We start from the raw sequence: 19,723 nt of genomic DNA, 5'->3' as shown, positions 1-19,723 counted from the left end.
GCAGCTTAGTTTCTATGGACTGAGAAGCAAATGATACATTTTGAAACTATGTTTACATAGTAATCAAACTCTTATTTTATAAACTTTTTAAAAAGTTCTTCACCCAAATATGACCTTTAAAGAACCATCTATTGAAATGATCTTTAGGGAAACAAAAGTGGTTCTTCTATAGCATCTATCCAATGAACTCTTATGGCACCTTTACTTTTAAGAGTGAAATCCTTGTAAATGTTAAACATGGTGAGAGTAAGGTACATATTCTTTTTGTATGCAGAATGAGCAATCCTGTGCTCATACATGAGTGTGATAATTCCGATAAAAAGGCATATAACTTTTTTCTCATGATGATAAAGGGACTCAGGTGCCAGTGGCTGGACATTAAAGTAAATGTGGAACTTACTTTCTAAAGCTACATTCAATTAAAGCTATTGGTTCATTTTGTAATTATTACTTTTATGTATTTGTGAACTGTTTGGTTTGACATGTTTTACAGGTTTTTCATGAAGCAGTCTTTAATCTGTTTTAGGGAACATTATGAGGACCATCCGTGGCTTTTATAAAATTCATGTACATGTATATAAATGTAGTTAATTGTATCAGCCAATTGCCCTGTAGTCTAACTCTACATATTGGCTGCCTTTGAGCTTTATGTAATCAGTGAGTGATGTTTTACCTACATTCCACTGATTTCTACCATTATTTTATTTTAATGAGTGGACGATAATCAAGAGGTTCTGTCAAAACAACCTGCAAATAGACTCTGAAGTCAAAGAAATACGCTGACCAATAAGCATCTTGATCATGAAAGAACAGATGAAATCATTTGAGACTGAATTCTTGACATCAAAGCTGTAAAAAGCAAATGCAATGTAATTAAATTATGAAAAATGTTACTGGAACATACTCAAAACCCAGCTATATCACTAAAAACTGCACATTCAAACCCCCTATTGTGTTTTTCACTGTACGTCACCATTCTACATTCTACATGTACTATTTCTTGACTCACCAGCACCCTCTGTCAGTACAATGAGTTACAGTTTTCATATCTTTAATAATATTATGAAAATATTTTGACACAAAAAGCAAGTACATCACAACTTTGAAGATTATATTATTTATTGGATTATACTCAATATAGTGCATACAAAAAAGTAAACTTTTTTTAAACGTTTTTTTTTCCCTTTCCGAAAAAAAATTGATTCTTAAATTTCCAAGAAATGCTTTTGGCAAGAAACTTAAGTGAATGTTTTCATATAATCACTAGTCTGTCACTTTTCTATGCATTTGATGCATGAAAAAAAACAGATGACACGATTTAATATAGCAGCAGCACTTTCAAAACCCTGCGTAAATAACCATTTCACAACAGCAATGGACACGTAAAACAAGTACAGCTAATTTTTGCTGTAACGTAAATGATGGCAGTTACTGGTGAGTGAGCATATTCTGAACAGACGGGAGTGAATAGCAGCTTTTCTTTTCGTATCAAAAGGTGAAGGACACCTTCGGTCAGCTGGAGGGTTTAACAAGTGGAACGTACCACTGTGGAGAAAACGATTCTGGTTATTACACATGCTTTAAAATCTAAATCAGATTAGGTTATCATTTTTTATGCATTTTCAAAAGCCACTAATGTTAGGACATGATGCATACTAAAATATAACAGTAAGAAAAATACCTCTTCTGTCATCCCTGCTGTCATCCTCCCCTCTGTGTTAAAAGGGGGCTTTAAATACCCTTTGAAGTGCAACTTCACCAAATCATGGAAAGTCTTCAAGCAATCCTAGAAAATAATACAGCAATCACAGCAAACTGGCATTGATTGATATAGAATGATAGAGAACAGTGAAAAAATGGATAGCACCAGTATATTTTCCTTTAAATATTAAACATTTACAAAAAACATGCTTAAGCCATATTTTCTATACTAACCTTTAGAAGATGCAATAACACTATTGTCCAAAAACTTGGAATCACTGTTTTCATTGATATAAATGCAATTTGGTGGCTCAATCAAAAATCAATGTGGTTAATTCTAACATGCTAACACTGTGCAACTTGTAAATACAAAGGAGGAATGTTAGTAGACTTTAGAATGTCTACAATTACAGAAGGCTTAGAAAATAAATTTATAAAAATAAACACGCTGAATTCCTCATATTTCATTATAGAAATTGCCAATTAAATCTCAAGGCAGGTAACTTGCAAAAGAATTTATTTAAATAGATAAATTATACGATAATTTAATAACTTGTTTACAAAATTCTTGAAATGTTCAATTTATTAAAATTACAATATATTTTGACAAATCATTTGTAATGTTTAATTCCACAATGTATAAGTTATAATTGTATAATAATAATAAAAAAAAATGTTAATACGACAAGTCATTCCACATTTTTGAATACTAGTGTGTTTGTTGATAACAAAAGCACAGTGTAGTTTGATTTTAATTATTTCTCACTCATAGCTTAAAGAAATAAGCTGAGAAAATATGTCAAAAGTGCAGATTCTAAGCTTTTAATCTATTTTACATTTGTGTTCCTAATTTTTTTTTTTTATGATTTGAATTTGAAAAATGATTATGTGTGTTGTGTTTTGTTTTGTAGAAAGAAAATCCATCTGTTTTATCACATTTTTGTTATTTTGTTATTGTTATTAAACTTAAGTTAACGTAAAGTGTAAAGTAATGGCGCTTGACGTCTAAAGCCAGAAAGATTCAAGCTAAGCAAACACGGTTTTGCGCGTTGTTGCATTTAAAAATGTGTGATGACGTAATTAATAACGTGTCTCAAGCCCAAGCTGCATTCTGAGCGTTACAGAAGGGGCCGCTACAGCGACAGCCAAGCTTAGCCAAGTGTCATAGCAGACTAGCAGTTGGATGATTTTCAGGTTGTTGTCATCTGCATTTGTGTAATTGCACACTTGTAATAATGATGGCTCTCACAACATGCTCAGCAATAAAAAATGTTTTATGCAGGTTACTTGATTATCTTAGCTTAACATGATGGATCGTTCGACCAAGGCAAATTTGCACAGAATCAAACGAGGCAAAAGAGACACATCGCTCTGTGTAATTACTCTTACCCGCCCCTCCTTGGAGCAGATGTGTGTGAACCATCGCAGTCCTGCAGCCACATGAGTGATCTCATCAGTGTAGATGACCTTTAGGATCTTTACCGAGTTTGTGTCTCCCTGAGCTGCAAAGCGGGACAGCGTCTGAGGGTGCACGTCTAAGCCCCTATGGAAACCATGATACCAAGTCAAATAAATAAAGTCTGTTTTGGGACTTTTGACACACATACATATATATTCCACACATATATTGAAATCTAATCTTGGCTTTGATACACTGAAAAAACAGACAGAAAATAACCTCAGTATACTTTTTCTGTCTTCAGCTGAAAACAGGAATCGTTAACTAACAGGGACCTCAGTGTCAAAGACTGGTGGTACAATGAAATCAAAGTCATCTAACAATAACTTTAACATTATGGCAGACTTCAGAGTTCGACAGTCTTTAGTCTCACTAAAATGACGTATCTTCAGAAAAAAAATGGAACAATTGCTGAAATAAGCAGTGTCTTTTTTGCTCTAAATCCATCAAAATAATAATCCCATTATCTAGTGTAAACAACATTCTGATTCAACACGCAATAAAATCCTAAAATATATTCACTTAAACCTCACTTTTTAGTGACTATGTGTAACTGTTTTTTGGCTGTAGTAGAACAGCAGGCTAAGAAAGCTGCAATTTGTCTTCCGTATCTGTTTTGTATAATGTGCTCAGTAACATACCTGGCTTCATGGACCATGTGTACTATAGCCAGTCTAGCCAGAAGATCATGAGAAGTTTCTGTCGCTGACTGCCACAAACCTACAGAAAAAGGACAAGAAATCTTACTTACAATGTTAGCTTCACAAAGTCAGTTGTCAACCCAAACAAGGCCTGAACGCCATACTGACCATTATGCACTGGGAGGGCACCAAAAGAGCTACCCAGTTCCTTGATCCTTTCCTCTAATAAATTATAGTGCTGTTGAAAAAAAAAAGGTTATATTACAACCAGAAAATCGTAAGCTGTAGTATTTAATTTAGTCGAGTCACTGACCTTGGCTTCATCCCCTGCTACTTTGACAAAGTCGCTGAAGAACTGGCGTGGCATTGAGTCTCCAGTACTAAGCTGGACTGAAGAGAATCGAGCTATAATATCCCATGAGACGTCAATCGCCCACTGCTCTATGTTGGCCAGAGAATGAAGCAAAGCAATCCTGCTTGCCTATAAGCAAAGAAGTAAAACTTTTCAAATGGTCTAATGATCACAAAAAGCTGCTGAGTTGGAGCTTAGCTGCTAGAGTTATAAAAATGTCTACAGGACAGGATGGGGACAATAATACTTTAACTTCTGTAATAATAATAATAATAATAATAATAATGAAAAAGAATAAGGCTTGTGGTAGAAGGCAGTTTTATACAGTGCTACGTAAAAGACAAAGACCACCTTTCATTTAATTAATTTCAATACAAGCTATTCATCACAATCACAAACAACTATTTCTTAGCATTCAGCTTGTCTATACTTTGCCTTTATTATGGTTTTCATTCTCTTCTAGAGACTTGCTTTCAGTTTTTCAAAGAAATCTGCAGGGTTTTTTTTCACACCTCCAAAGTTTAGTCTTAGAAGTTGGCTGCATTTTCTGCTTCTCACGATTCAAGTAATCTCAAACACATTCAGTGGTGTTGAGGTCTGGGCTCTGGGGTGGTCAGTCCATTGTTCTGAGAACATCAGTAGCTTCTTTGATTTACAAATGTTCTTCTTTATAGCTACACATCCTTTCAGACTCATAGTGTTGAGTTTTCTTCTCACAGCGGTAGGATGGACAGAAACACCTATGGATTTTTTCAGAGTGGAGGTTATTTTCTCCTCTCTTTTAAAGACGAAAGATTTGATTGTGACTGTTTTGGTGGCTTAACTGATCGTACATGCATGGTAGGAGTCTCATTTCGTCTATATTTTTTTTTATTTTTTTGAACTCCAGTAGTTTGGGTTTTTTCACTTTTTTCCTTCCTTCTTTCCCCCCTGCTTTATGCAAGTGGAATAGATACTATCTCCCCAGAAATATCTTCTGAAAAATGAATAACTTGTGCTTAATGGCCATTTTGACTTGAAATGACATAAATTAAGGACTGAAGGGTGGTCTCTGACTTTTGCACAATACTGCAGATACAGTTACAACGTTTACAGTGTATATACAATACAATACTGTATTATTATACCTTTACAATGTATAATAGATTAATTATTTCCATTTTTTCCCACATCTCATATATTTATTCTTTCTTTTTCTTCTTTTCCTTTTTTACTCCCCTCCCCACCTTATTAATTGCTTTCTTTATTAATTCTGTCAACATGACATGTAAAACAAATCTTTCCTCTTAAACCTCTTCAGTTAGATTGCATACCTGTGTGCCTCCTTTGCCACGTTTGATTTTGCCCGGCTCCACCACAGTCAGGCTATCCATCCTGCTAGGCTGATCCGGTGGAGCACACTCCCCAATTTCTGTTATTTTCCCAGTATCCCACCACCTCTGCACATCCTTAGTCAAAGCCACCTGAGGTAGAGAACAAAATTGCATAGACTTTGAGAGGCATCTGAAGGAATGACAAGCAGTAAGTGAGTCAAATGAGTGTATATGTTGATATGTTTGTTACAGAATGAAACCAGCATTAGTTTCAGTCCTGTTAAATAATTATTCAGTCTTTCTAAAGTATTCCAAAAAAGAGTATAAGAAGGCTAACCTTTTCCTCTGGGTCTGGAGTACAAAGGATTTTTGTGGCCCAGAAACAGAGCGTATTTTCCGAGGATGCTGACTTTATTTCCACCGGTGACAAGACATCTAGAAAAAGTTCCCAAACAAAGGAGGAGTTGCTTGACCTATATAAACTTATGGTTGCTTTTTTCCCTCTCTTTTCTAAACCTTCTGTATTACCACTCACCTGTTTTTGCTGTTTTTGTCACCGGGACAGGGTAGCGAGACAAGGTACTTTGTGTGTTAATATAAACGTTTCCATCCACCACTCTGACATCATACACCTGATTCTGTGGTCAAGAACACAATAATTAAGTACATTTAAGGACATCAAAAATGGTGCAATGGTGCCATACTAACAGCTTCATTGCAGTGGTCTACCTGCAGTCCTGTGGAGGAGGAACCCGTCTCCAGGCTGAAGTCAAAATAATGCCAGGGGCATATCAGTGCCAGTTTCCCATCTCCAAGGTCCTCGATGTCTCCTTGGTCAAGTGGGCCCCCTGTCAATACAGCCATAAATAAATAAACAGATAGGTGGATGGATAATTATATGAATGGATGGATGGATAGTTACATGAACTCATGGATGGATGGATGGATGGATGGAGCTACATGAATGGTAGGATGAATGGATGGATGGATGGATGGATGGATGGATGGATGGATTGCTACATGAATGGAAGGATGAATGGATGGTTAGTTACATGGATGGATGGATGGATGCATAGCTACATGAATGGAAGGATGAATGGATGGATGGATAACTACATGAATGGAAGGATGAATGGATGAATAGTTACATGAATAGAAGGATGGATGGATGGATGGATGGATAGTTACATGAATGGATGGGTGGATGGATGGATGCTTACATGAATGGATGGATGGATGGATGGATGAACAGTTACATAGATGGATGGACGGATGGATGGTTACATGAATGGATGTATGGACTGATAAAAACAATGGCACAGGGGATGGCAAAACGAGACCTGGGCACTTTCTAAACAAAAATGAACTGACATGATCTGTTTTCCAGAGTGTATGTTCAATCTCTCTCTCTCTCTCTCTCTCTCTCTCTCTTTATATTTCAGTGTTTGCTGGTGGTTGGTGAAACTGCACCAACCTTCGTGTGGGCAGGATGAGTCCATAGCCCAAAACCTTCCGTCCTCTGTGCGCACAAGAACGATGTGCTCTCCATCGTCTGCGTAAAACCTCCAAGAGAGTATGAAGGGAAAGATTTAACAACACGCCACTTATTTTCAGTTAGTTTCATTAGGAGCTTATAAATAACAGCTCACTGTAACCAAACGAAAAAACATGCATTTTTTTTTCAATTATTCTATTTATTTTTCTTACTGTTCTTGGTCCCTAAGGGACTCTTAACTTACTTCGTGCATGGTGACTTAAATTTCGATGCATCTCCGACACATTGCCAGTTCCCGGCCTTTACAACATCTTTAAGGGCCTCAACCAAATCTTCTTCAAAATGTTCCATTGAAAATCCCGAAGGGCTTATTTTTTAATGCCATACAATGCTGTGGTACAGAGCAAAACGCCTCTTAAACTAATAAAACAGCTGATGCACTTGTGTCAAAATGTCTCCTACACATGCTTTTCTTCCGGTTGCATGCGTTTCTGTCCTTTTCCAAAATAAAAGTCAAACGTTTTCCCTCTGCACATAGGACACAAGTATGTCTGAATGTAAATGTTAATTTAACGAAGCCTTGCGGTCAGCTGATGGTAATGAGTCCAGCCGTCTGGACATCGAAGAAGAACCGTGATTTATTAGAGTCAGCTCATTTATTATTGTAATGTTTACTCCGTCCGCTAGGTGGCAATATTTTCATAACCCTCCTTTCAGAAGTACTACTGAGCTTCTCCGTTTGTTTCTGCTGGCGGCACAGAGGCGCAGAGGCACACTGGTACTCTGGTACTCTGGTCCATGTTGTTTACGTATTCATATTCACACTTGATGTTTAACTACCCGGCAGAAACTCAAACCGTCTCATTTTTATCTTGGAAGTAACAACAGCCGTGCGCTGAAACAATAATGCCTATTGCGTGCTCGGCGCTCGGATGTACCAACCGCTTTATCAAAGGCTCTGAGATCCGCTTTTATAGGTAAGAGAGTTTTGCGCCACTTGATATAGGTTAGGTTAATACACTGCGTTCCCTATTGGTTTAAGGTGAACTTTAGAGAAGCTTAATGTGTATTAAATGTTTTGCTGATTTTTGTTGATACGTAGTTTATTTTGTAGGCCCGCTAGCTGGAGCCGTTAGGCTTCTTTTAGACACAGATAGCCAGCTAACTAGCTAGGGCTAACGTTTCCATAAGAACAGAAAAATGAGAGAGGAAAGCCTTGGAGGGCTGTGACTGGCACTATAAGCCTTCAGTACAGCATCGTTAGGTAGATTCAAGGGGTTGGGAAGTTACCACTTAGGCTAGGGTTGCTCATAGGAGCAAGTGTTTTAGCCCAACCCAACAATCAAGTTGTTTAAATAGTCAACATGGCCAAAAGTATGTGGACACCTGCCCATCACACTTAAATGTGCTTGTTGGACATCCCATCCCGAAACCTTAGGCATTAATATGGAATTGCTCCCCTTTATGGTTATAACAGCCTCCACTCTTCTGGGAAAGCTTTCCACAAGATTTTGGATTGTACCCATTCAGTCAAAAGAGCATTTGTGAGGTCAGGTGCTGATGTTGTGCACAATAGGGCTTGACTCTCAGTTGACATTTCAGTTCATCCCAGTGGGGTTGAGGTCAAGCCTCTGTGTTGGCCACTGGAGTTCCTCTACACAAAATTTGTCAAACCATGTCTTTATGGAGCCCTTTTTGTGCACAGGGGTACAGTCACGCAGGAACAGGAAAGGGTCTTCCCAAAACTGCTGCCACAATGTTGGAAGAATATAATTAAGTAAAATGTCTTTGTTTGCTGTAGCATGAACATTACACTGCACTGGAACTAAGGGACATAGCCCAAACCCTGAAAAACAGCCCTAGACTATTATCTTTCCTCAACCTTTACTGTTGGCACTATGCATTCCGATAAGCTGCATTCTCCTGGCATCGACCAAACCCAGATTCATCCATCAGACTGCCAGATAGTGAAGCACGATTCATCACTCCAAAGAACACGTTTCCACTGCTCCGGTGTGGGCATGCTTTACACCGCTGGGCATTGCGCATAGTGATCTTAGGCTTGTGTGCAGCTGCTCGGCTACAGAAACCCATTTCATGAAAGCTCCCGATGCGTAGTTCTTGTGCTGATGTTGCTTCTAGAGGCAGTTCGGAGCTCTGTAGTGAGTCATGCACCAAAAGATTGACAATTTTTGCCCCCTATGCACTTCAGTACTGTATGAGTTTGTGTGGTCTGCTAATTCGTGGCTGAGCTATTGTTGCTCCTAGCCAAAACCATATCACAATAATAGCACTTACAGTTGACTGAGGCAGATCTAGCAGAGCAGAAATTTCACAAACCATTGTGAGGCAAACGTGGCGTACTATGACAGTGCTATGGTTAGAGTCACTGAGGTTTTCAGTGCGACCCATTCAGTTCACATACTTGTGGCTGTGTAGTGCATCTTCTGCCGTGGGACTGTCCAGCCGTCTTTATATGATCATTAGCATGATGTCGTTAATTGTTTAATTAATTAAATGAATGGATTAAAGCTGCTTTCAGGCCTAAGCTTTGTATCTTTACACCCCTCGTTCATGCATTTTTAATTGTTTTCATGGTTACCTGCGTTTCTATAAGTAGAATTTATTTATTTTAATTAAAGTACCTTTTGTATAACAGAGGGAACAATACCTTGTCTTTTCTTGTTTGCTTCACACACTGTACGTCTAATATTATCCAAACACCATTTCTGCACATTGACACTTCTGTACCACATACAGTGCTGTGAAAAGTATTTACCACTTTTTTTTTCTATTTTTGCTAATTTGTCACATTTAAAATGTTTCAGATCATCCAACTGATTTTTGGATTTTGGCCCACACTTCTTTGCAGAATTATAATTCAGCTATATTAGAGGGTTTTTGAGCATGAACTGCCCGTTTAAGGTCTTGCCACAACATCTCAATGGGATTCAGCTCACAATTTTGACTGGACCACTCCAAAACCGTAATTTTGTTTCTTTTGAGTCATTCAGAGGTGGACTTGTTTATGTGCCTGGATCACTGTCTTGCTGTGTAACCCAAATGCATGTGAGCTTTTTTGGGATTTTGTAGTGATAATGGCTCTCACTGTGGTTCTCTGGAGTCCCAGAGCCTTAGCAATGGCTTATAACCCTTTCTAGACTGGTAGCTTTCAATGATTTTGTTTTGCATCTGTATTTGAATCTATATAGAACGTGGCATCATGTGCTGCTTTTTGATAGCCTGCTTCACATTGCCAGGCTGGTTTTATTTATATGATGTTCAGGTTCAACTGTCTGACAGTAATCATGCCTGGGTGTGGATAGTGAAATTAAACTCAACGGTCAATTGAATTTGGTTAACTGGTTGATTTAGTAGCTAAGGGGGCATTTACTTTTGCTACATAGGGCCAGGTAAGGCTGAACAGTGTTTTGCCTTCAATAAATTAAATCATAATTTAAAAGCAGCATTTTCTGTTTACTTGTGTTATCATAGTCTAATATTAAAAGTAGTTTGATGATCTGAAATAGAAGAAATTGTGAAGGGCAAATACCAAAATAAAAAAAAAGTGTGTGTATATTTGTGTGTGTGTATGTATGTATGTATGTATGTATGTGTGTGTGTGTGTACAAAATAAAAAATATAATCTCCATAGAAATGCACTTACCAATATAATTTAATGCTTTGGAGCAGCTGCATTTGAGCCTGAGGTCACTATACCTGATGCTTTGGTCAGAGGGGTATAAAGCCTCCCTCCCGGTATTGGGCTGTGGAGCAGTGGACCTGTGTTTTCTGGAGTAATGGAGCTCCATCCAGTACCTTTGGGATGAGTTGGAGTGGTGTTTGTGATCCAGAACTAATCATCCAGCACCAGTTCTTGAACTCACTAATGCTCTTGTGGCTGAACCCTGCCAGCTCCCATGCAATGTTCCAACAACTAGCGTGAAGATTTTCCTGAAGAGTAGATGCTGTTACTGCAGAAAAGGGAGACAAACCCTTTTGCTTTAAGAAGAACTTTCGTATGAGAAGGTGTCTACAAACTTTTAGACATATCAATTCAATGCTGTGCTACGGAGTATTACATAAAGAACGAATAACATTAAATGCTAAGTTTAGGCTAGTTTTTTGCTTCTTCAAAGTGTTGATGTATTCCTTATAGCTGTGGCAGTGGAAACAATGCCTAGCGTTTCTTGTTCATTTTAGAAACATATGATCAACATATAGTCTTTAGGTGCAGAAAAAAACATAACCGTGTCCAACTGACTGTGACTGACTTTTTAACGTGTTTTTAAGTCTAAACTCTGCATTCCCTTTTTTCTGTAGATTCCCTATCAGCAAGCCTCAGTTAGCTGAGCAATGGGTGCGAAGCCTAGGTAGAAAGAACTTTGTCCCGACCACAAACTCCTGCCTGTGCTCTGAGCACTTCCAGCCTGATTGCTTCCGCGATTACAATGGAAAACAGTTCCTGAGGGAAGATGCTGTGCCTACTATTTTCTCTAACTGGCCCAAGGCAGGGGGCGATGGCACAAAGGTTTGTAACTGTACAGACAACACACATGCACATATCAGAATGTATCATTGTTAGGGGTGCAACAAAGCACCATGGAGAATGCACTTTCTATTAATTATTCTAAAAACTTTGACGAAATTGCGTTGTTTGAACACCAAACAGATAACCAACATAGATGTGATTGTTCATTCAAATATTGTTTAAAACATTGGTAGAATATTAAAATATTTTTTTACACCAGTAGTTATTATTTAAAGAAGCTGCCAAGCATTATGGTTTCACTATATTATGTACCGGTTATAGAGTCATTCCATTGCCTCTAAATGTACTTTTACAGACTTTTCAACATTGACTTGATGTCATCAAGCTTTAATACTTGTACATAGAGTATTGCATAAGATGCCAGGTATTAATCTGTCAAGCATCGAGGAGAAACCTTGAGTGAGCAAGTATTTTAGCCGCTAAATTAGTTTGAAGCCTTCATCATATCATTATGCTGTCTTACTCTAAACATTTTTCACAGTTATTTTCCCAGCTGGATGTTATATGGATGTGCTATAAGCTGCAATTAGCTGCTCTTTGATAAAACTCTTGAATTTCTATACAGATTGAATTAAGGAAAAGCAGAGGAGGGCTGGTAACAAAAGATGAATCAAATCGCCTTGGTTCACTTCCTGATGGAGCCAGACAATTCAATAAGGAGAGGAGACAAACAGCTAGAGAGACCAGCCTAAAGGTACCACTTAAGTTTTTGTGCTACTAATTAAAATAGGCGTTGCATGCTTACGTGCTTGTAATAATGCGTTATGTATTATTTGTGCATGATAAAAATCATTTAATCATCTTAAATATCTTTGTAATTTATGAACATATAGTACTGTGCAATGTTTAAGACACTTGAGAAAATTAGATAAATTAATTGGGCAATAACTGTTTATTTGCTCAGAAATCACTAATGTTAAAATAAATACAAGAAGCAGTCATTTTGTGTCTATTAATGTGTTTGATTAACTATTCCTAAACCTCTCCTGAGGGAAGCCCACTATTATTTGTAGTTATTGTCGTCATGACTGGTTTTGACTCAATCAGTAATACTTTCAGTTAATTAAGATTTGCTGATGATGAAATTGAATTGATTCCTGTGATGGCGGAGGGCACCGAGAAATCTGGAACCAAACTTTATTCTTCTAACAAAGCTCAAAGAAAAAAAATGTATGTTAATTTTTGCTGCATTAATGTGTGTTTGTATTTAACGCACTTATTGTCCAGATAAATGGTTTGCTTGTGCGCCTAAGACTTTTGAACAGCACCGTATAGTAGTCACGTTCTGAAAAGCCAAATGTGTTGTTGTAGGGAAGGACCATAAACGATGGCTACAAGAGACGTGGTGGGGCAAAAATCCCTTCCAGTGACAGGTATCAGATTTGGATTCTCTAGAACGGTGCATTTCACATCAAACCACTCTGAATAACTTTGCATCTTAATGAATGAATTGATTACAGTAAATGTGTTTGCATAGAGGTAAACATCCAGGAGCATGATTATAGAAGTCTGTAAATCTGTTAATTGTATTTCCTTAAGTAAGAATTTTGTAAAACTTGCATGCATGTAATGGTGTGAGTATAAAGAAGCATCACTGACACATTTTAGCCTTCTGTACTGTATGATATGGCTCTGAGCTTTATGTCCTCCTCCCTTACAGACAAGGCATGGCAGCTAAGAGTAAAGTGTACGACAGCCAAGGTCTTCTTATCTCCTGCGGGCGGGACTTGTGCGATTGTCTGGACGTGGACTGCATGGGCTGCTTCTACCCCTGCCCTGACTGCGGCTCCCGCAAGTGCGGTGTAGAGTGCCGCTGTGACAGAAAGTGGCTGTACGAGCAGGTGGAGGTGGAGGGAGGCGAGATCATCCGAAACAAATACGCAGGCTAGCTGACGTGAATAAAGAGGTTGTGGGGGCTAATGAATATGGTATATTTTACATGTTGGTTGCATGGGGAAAAAAGTGGTTCAACCAAAAGTCACATTTCCTCAGTTTTCCTCTTGCTCTAAATGGAGTTTGTTGGCCGAGACATGTTTGATGTCTGAAGTCTTCAGTTTTGCACTACAGCTTTGGGGCTAATGCAGCTTATACCCATGTGTTAAGAGTTATGCAAACTGAATGCCTAAGAGGGTCTCATTCTTACCTCAAACTGTGTCAAGCTGATCAGTAATCTCAGATGTTTTTTTCTGACGCTGTATGATATACTGTTATCTATGAACATTAAAGAGGTTATGCTGGATGCATTAGACTTGTTCCAGTGCAAAACTGAAACACAAACTTAAGACATAATAATCTGTCCTGGCTGGTCAACTACATTTGGGGTAAGAGGTAAAAAAGTGTGTGTTTAATTTTTTGCTGAACGATCATGTTAAAGGGGAATTCCACATATTTTTTTCCTAATTTTTGCATAATTGATAATAATTGCATAATTGTTGAGAAATAAACAAAGTCAGTGTTTTACTGTGAACTGGTGCATTGTAGAGAAACTTGCATCTGCGGTCATAATGTCAGCAACTCAAATATAGTGATTTCATTTGCTATCCAAAACGATCAGTGAACCTACATACCTTCTGAGTTATTATATGTAGTCTAGATAATGGTAAAATGTGAAACATTTTCTCAGCCATTAGGCAACATATTCATAACCATTTAGTCTATAAGCTTCCCGTAATGTAATTTTTGGAGTCATTAAACACTGCAGATGTCTAGTTCCTATCAGCACCATTGCGAAAAGTTCTGACTCGGCAAGTTGGCCTATAGCGCATTTCACATAAGACCACTCTGAATGACTTTGTTTGTGTCTTAACAATTTAGTTTTGCAGAAAATCTGAGAAATTCTCCTTTTAAGACTTTTTTTCTTTGTGGAGAGAGAGAGTGCAACACTAAGGCACGCAAGGACGACCAGGTTTAAAGTGAAGGCCGAATGGATATTATGGGACAGTGCTGGCTGTTTATAATATTGTTTTCCACAGGTGCCATGGGGAAAAAGGATCATTACATGACTGTAGAGAGAATTACTTTAATGCTCTGCAGGTAATATAATCTTAACATTGTGACACTGCTGGGAATTTGTTCATTCCGGAGCCTTTTTGATTTCAGAAATATTGGTGTTTCTTTTCCTCAACTGATAATGTGGACATTCTTGCTTTGGCAGTGCTGAGATGTTTGTCTCGTGGTGTCCTTCATAGCGAATAGATTGGATAGACCGGCCTTTAGAAATCGAATCAAACACAAGTTTTCTCCGCACTGTTGTCGGCTCCACTGTAAATCTAATATGTATTTCAGGCTTTACGCACTATCCAGAAGTCTAAAGCAGCCGTGCCATTAAAGTTACACTGCTGCAGTGTTATCAACAGCATATATTGCTTTTACACCCTGAAATGTTTGTTCATTAAAGGTTTTTGTTTTTTTGTTACCTCTTTGTGCATCTAATTGTATTTATATTGCTGTTGTTCATTCATCTGAATCGCAGATACGCCGTTTGAAATTCATGTTGATTCATCACTAATTTGATTATGCAAAACAAGCGTGGATCATGGGTTCTGCTCTTTGGAGTAAATGCAGGGTATGCTCGCAGAGAGGAATTTCATAATTGGTCTCCGAAGAACAATTATAAGCTGTGGTAAACACTCACACGCCAATTTTTCATGCAGTACAAATTAATTTGTGTGTGCTAGCGCACGTGCGCATATGCGAGTGGCGGCAGCTGGTGTGTTACAGAAACAAATGGGAGATGCTAATGCTGCATATGAGCTGTTTTAATGATGCACTGTTTACATGCTTAGGTGATGCCGAGCAACAGGTCCACCGTGCCCTCCATAATGAGCAGGGTCAACACAGGCATGACAGGAACATTCCAGAAAGAGAACATAAGCAAGACACCTGTATCTAGTTTGCAGTTAAAGTATCAAAAAGGACGCTACTGTACGTATGATGTACGTTTTTTTTTGTCAGGTATTGGGTGAACGGCATTATAATGAGGCATTTTGTTATTCTGTGAATAGCTAATGCACAGGCTCATGCAAAAATTTACAGAATGTTTCAAGTAGGGCTGTGATGGGCTTAATGATAACTTTGATTCCCTTATAGAGTCTTGTGCAAACGTTTTGGCACCCCTGGTCAAATGAAATGTGTTGCTGATTTTCTAATGACAAAAAAGTTAGCACATCTTGTTCAGTAAATACAGCACGTCTCAGTGCACAGTTTGACTTTTCTTTGCTGGATTTAGCATATTGGGAGGAAAAATAAAATATAGTGCCAGAACTTTTGCACATGCCTTTTTTTCGGTTTTATTTTTTTCCCTAATATGTTGAATGCAGCAAATAGTCATTATACTCAAAATGTATAGAGGTGGGTTTCTGTAGAGGATGGTAGTTTTGCTTAGAAAATCAGTAAAAGATGTTACTTGGCCTGACTGTATATATTACTTAATTACATTTACATTGTCAGTGAATTTGCAATGATGTTTTCCTGCTGATCTCTCTCGAACAGTAATCCACTCTCACCCATTTACAGTGGGAAGCAAAAGTCTGAGAGCACTAGTGATAATTTTGCATTGTTTTGTAATTTAATAGAAACTTGTCATTACAAACCACATTAACAACATAACAATTTGAGTGAAAGGTAGAATCTTTGAAACGATACATGGATTTCAGAAGTTCTTAGTATTTAGTATGTCCCTTTTTTAGCTTTAGTGACCGTGTGCACTCGAGCTGGACGAGTTTGTGCAAAAGCTTCTGATGAGTCGATCAAATCTAAGTGAAAGAAGAAGGCATTTTGTATCAAGGCCTTACCATGGTGATACAGATTTGCTTAAATTTGGATAAAGACCTAGAAATAGTGCCGAATCTTCATTTTACTTTTCATAACTTTTCTTTGTTTGGAATAATTAATTTTTTTTAACTTTCTGTTTATTTCTAGCTTTAAAAAAAATCACAGATTTTCAACACTGTCTCAGACATTTGATCCCCACCATACATGCATTTTGTTGTTTGCCACAAAGCATTTTTATTGTTGCAGAAAGAGGACAAAAGAAACAAAATGCCTGTGCCAAATTTTTGGCACACTCAGCAAATAGATAGAAAAAATAAATCAGAAAAACACTATATTTAACTTTGTTCTAAGTAGAGGATGTGTTAACTTATTTTCACTTAGAAACAAGAACAGGTCATCTGACTGGGAGGTATTCAAACTTGTAAAGGCTTCCTAGTTTATCTTTTTCCATCCACACATGGTGTATCGTTCAGTTAAATCTGTTATTGTTTGTCCTTGTTTAAAGACTCTGATGGGTAGATCAAGTAAACTCTGTACATGATTTGATTACTAATATAATGGATAGTAACAGTAACTAAGCAGCTTAAGCGGCAAAAGACCACAAGTTGTCCAGATCTATGCGATGGCTTTGAGGTGAGGCGGTGCTGGTGCTTCAGTAGTGGGAGAACGAGGGACAGCTGCTGGGCTGCATGCTGAGCGCTCCGCAGTCTGTGCTGTCCGTGTTGCACTGGATGCACTCACAGCTCAGGGCCACAGGGTAAGTGAAGGACGAGTCCACCCCTGCCGGGCAGCCCGGCAGCTGGATGGTCTCATACGTCCACTCCCTGAAGTTGCAGGTGTTCTGGACATATGGTGCCATCGGGCTGCGGTAAGCTCTCTCCTGAAAAGTGAAAGCACAACAAAAAACATTCATGTAAATGAATTCATTGTCATGTATCATGTTAAGTGTTATTTGAGTTCATTTAAACCCGGCTCGCGTTAGTGAAAGGAATCCTCCAGTGTTGTTCAATCTAATATCCATCTGCTGTATCATATGGTCACTTACCACAGACAGTAATTTCAATGTGTTTCCCTGCACGCAGAAACGAACAGAAAACTTGACTCAAGCTTCTAATAGAAGGCAATAGGCAGTTGCCTTCACACTTGCTCATTGGCCTCTGTTATACAGGAAAAAGGTAAATAGATATGACAGATGGAAATTAAGCTAAGAAATGATGGAGTTTTCCTTTAACAATATAATTGTGTTAAGACTACATGTCTGAACACTGCATGTCGTTGCTTGCCTACTCTCCAGTGGGAATATACATTGTTGTTGACATTCGCTGGTGATTTGGCTTGTCTTCACCCACCAGTCAATGTGTTAATGGTGTAGTTATTTTAGGAAACTGATGCTAAACAAGTAAACAAGCAGTGGGTGATGTCCTGACAACTAAAACACTTCTACAAATGTACCATTTACTGCTAAAATATCATTGCTGTCCTGACAACAGCTCATAGTTCCAAAATGGTAACTTTACAGGTAAAATGAAGAAAAGATTCTTAACTTTGTATGGAAGTTAATCGAACAAGTCACTGTGGAGCATTTCTATTGGTCCATTCATCAAGGAATGTTAACACATTGTAAGCTGTAAGTTAATGTATTGGCAGCTGGTATTCATTATCAAATTCTGCTTAAAAAAAATGGACTTACAAGGTTTTGTTCTGACAGTGGCAATATACTATATAGTTTAACTATCATAAAAATGAACTAGAAGGAACCAATTTCCTGATATGTAATAAAACTGGTCATTTAGATGTACTACAGTGTATGACATTATATTAAATTTCCACTGGAAGGAATTGCTTTCCCCATGTTCTCCAAAAAATGGTATCTTGGCAAGTGAAATGATTTTAAATGTAGCTAATGTATCTAATATATCTCATTTTGAGATTGTTGTAAGCTTATTATAGAAATATTTACCTTTTGTAACATTTTTAATTTGTTGTAAGTGATTCTATCAAGTGAAATTCTGACTATTGATTGGTAGTTGTCCTATTTTAATAAATGTGGTTGAAACAGGCAAAATGATTTGTCAGTATTATAATTTAAATAAGCTTATTGTAAGCCTACAACAATCTCAAAATAGCTATATCGACTACATTTAAGATAATTTCACTGGTCTAAATGCCATTTCCTTGTAGTGTACCACTTGAAAATAAACACAACAATATAATATCACACATTTCTAGCTGACTGTTCAGTCACCAAGTGCTTCTGGTTGTTTAGGCCTGTGTAATAGAGGGGATGTAATTGGATATCTGCGTTGATTGACAGGTAACCCAATGACAATGGCTTCAAGGTGATAATTGCTGTGTTGGTAAAGAGAACTAGAGCAGACTAATGTACCTTTAAACAGTTTGCTAAATAGGATTAAATAATATGTACACAAAGTTTCATTCACTTTTACTGTTAAAACATTGAGTTATTATGGGGCCTTAAAAAGCCACTAGGCAATGATAGAGTAAATTCCCCTCTGTCTCTGCTGTGGGTTTTGGAGTGTGGCATGCTGTTTCAGAAAAGTGTCCCAGTGGATGAAATGACTCTCACTGATAAAAAAACATAACAGTATATAGTTTTATATAGCTGAATTCTAGAGTGATTCTTCTATAAAGACAGAAAATAATAGATAATTGCAGTATCTTAACTGGAAAATATCGTGCTGATTATATCTTTAGAAATAGGCCAGGCTTAGTTCTACCTGTGTCTGGCAGAGGCCAGCGCAAGACGTGGTGTTGATGGTCATGCAGCTCCCGCATTCTTCACTCTCCACAGTGATAGAGATGTTGGCAAGGCGACAGCTAGCCTTACATTCTGACCCAGCCCTCACCAGTATAGGCACCAGCATCACCAAAACGGCTACACGCATCCTTACCTAGGAGTGGGAACACAATATGCAAATAAACTAATGCCAGAGTTTGTTAATCTCTCAGAAAAGTCAAGGATTAAAAATGTTTTTTGCCATTGAATGACGTTTACTGTGTAGTTCAGGATTAGCTTGATTAATACAGGCCATATGAACCAGATAATCAGCGAGTATACTTCCTTACAAATAAATATTCTTACATGGTTCTTGGTTTGGACATTAAGTTGTAAGAAAAACCTTTAATTGGTAGAGAAACTTTGTGTGTGGAGGTTCTTCACAACCACATACTTAATTTATAAAAAACAGCTCTTCTGAAAGTGGTTTGAAACCTAGTGCAATCTGTAGATCTTTTGATAGCGGTGATATGCCTCTATCATCTAGCTACCTGTACACTTCTAGGACAATTAGAAAATATATGTAAGCCATCTATCACATGAAAATGAGACTAGCATAGCCAGAGTTGAGGTGAGCCTTACCTGCTGGATATGCCTTCCGTCCTTCTCCATCTGTCTCCATTAGCCTTCAGACTTATAC

The 19,723-nt window shown here is 37.8% G+C and overlaps 3 protein-coding genes across 4 annotated transcripts; 1 reads left to right on the top strand and 2 right to left on the bottom strand.

Annotated features, from left to right (window-relative positions):
• Nucleotides 1–1,101: 1,101 nt before the first annotated feature.
• si:ch73-314g15.3 (uncharacterized protein LOC368688 homolog) lies at nucleotides 1,102–7,464 on the bottom strand. 2 transcript variants are annotated; one of them, XM_036584195.1, is made up of 12 exons: nucleotides 7,206–7,461; nucleotides 6,941–7,029; nucleotides 6,196–6,314; nucleotides 6,002–6,104; nucleotides 5,804–5,901; nucleotides 5,467–5,616; nucleotides 4,115–4,282; nucleotides 3,970–4,039; nucleotides 3,802–3,880; nucleotides 3,091–3,244; nucleotides 1,682–1,786; nucleotides 1,102–1,545 (listed from the first exon to the last, which is right to left on the bottom strand). In XM_036584195.1, the coding sequence occupies exons 1-12, from the start codon at nucleotides 7,310–7,312 to the stop codon at nucleotides 1,513–1,515; spliced, it is 1,275 nt and encodes a 424-aa protein (XP_036440088.1). In that variant the 5' UTR covers nucleotides 7,313–7,461; the 3' UTR covers nucleotides 1,102–1,512. The 2 variants fall into 2 exon arrangements, with proteins under 2 accessions (XP_036440088.1, XP_036440087.1); XM_036584194.1 differs by having other exon boundaries at nucleotides 1,102–1,786; nucleotides 7,206–7,464.
• Nucleotides 7,465–7,694: 230 nt separating this feature from the next.
• Nucleotides 7,695–14,928, top strand: LOC118817472 (ADP-ribosylation factor-like 14 effector protein). The gene is made up of 5 exons (XM_036584192.1): nucleotides 7,695–7,938; nucleotides 11,285–11,492; nucleotides 12,079–12,207; nucleotides 12,825–12,886; nucleotides 13,174–14,928. Exons 1-5 carry the CDS (start codon nucleotides 7,868–7,870, stop codon nucleotides 13,400–13,402), a joined length of 699 nt encoding a protein of 232 aa, XP_036440085.1. The 5' UTR covers nucleotides 7,695–7,867; the 3' UTR covers nucleotides 13,403–14,928.
• A 2,010-nt stretch (nucleotides 14,929–16,938) lies between these two features.
• fshb (follicle stimulating hormone subunit beta) lies at nucleotides 16,939–19,192 on the bottom strand. Its single transcript, XM_036584193.1, has 2 exons — nucleotides 19,025–19,192; nucleotides 16,939–17,166 (listed from the first exon to the last, which is right to left on the bottom strand). The coding sequence occupies exons 1-2, from the start codon at nucleotides 19,190–19,192 to the stop codon at nucleotides 16,939–16,941; spliced, it is 396 nt and encodes a 131-aa protein (XP_036440086.1).
• Nucleotides 19,193–19,723: the final 531 nt, after the last annotated feature.

This window comes from Colossoma macropomum, unplaced genomic scaffold (assembly GCF_904425465.1).
Source record: "Colossoma macropomum unplaced genomic scaffold, Colossoma_macropomum, whole genome shotgun sequence".
Taxonomy (NCBI): domain Eukaryota; kingdom Metazoa; phylum Chordata; class Actinopteri; order Characiformes; family Serrasalmidae; genus Colossoma; species Colossoma macropomum.
Note: the sequence above shows the minus strand (reverse complement) of the source record. Positions and strands in the feature narration are given on the sequence as shown.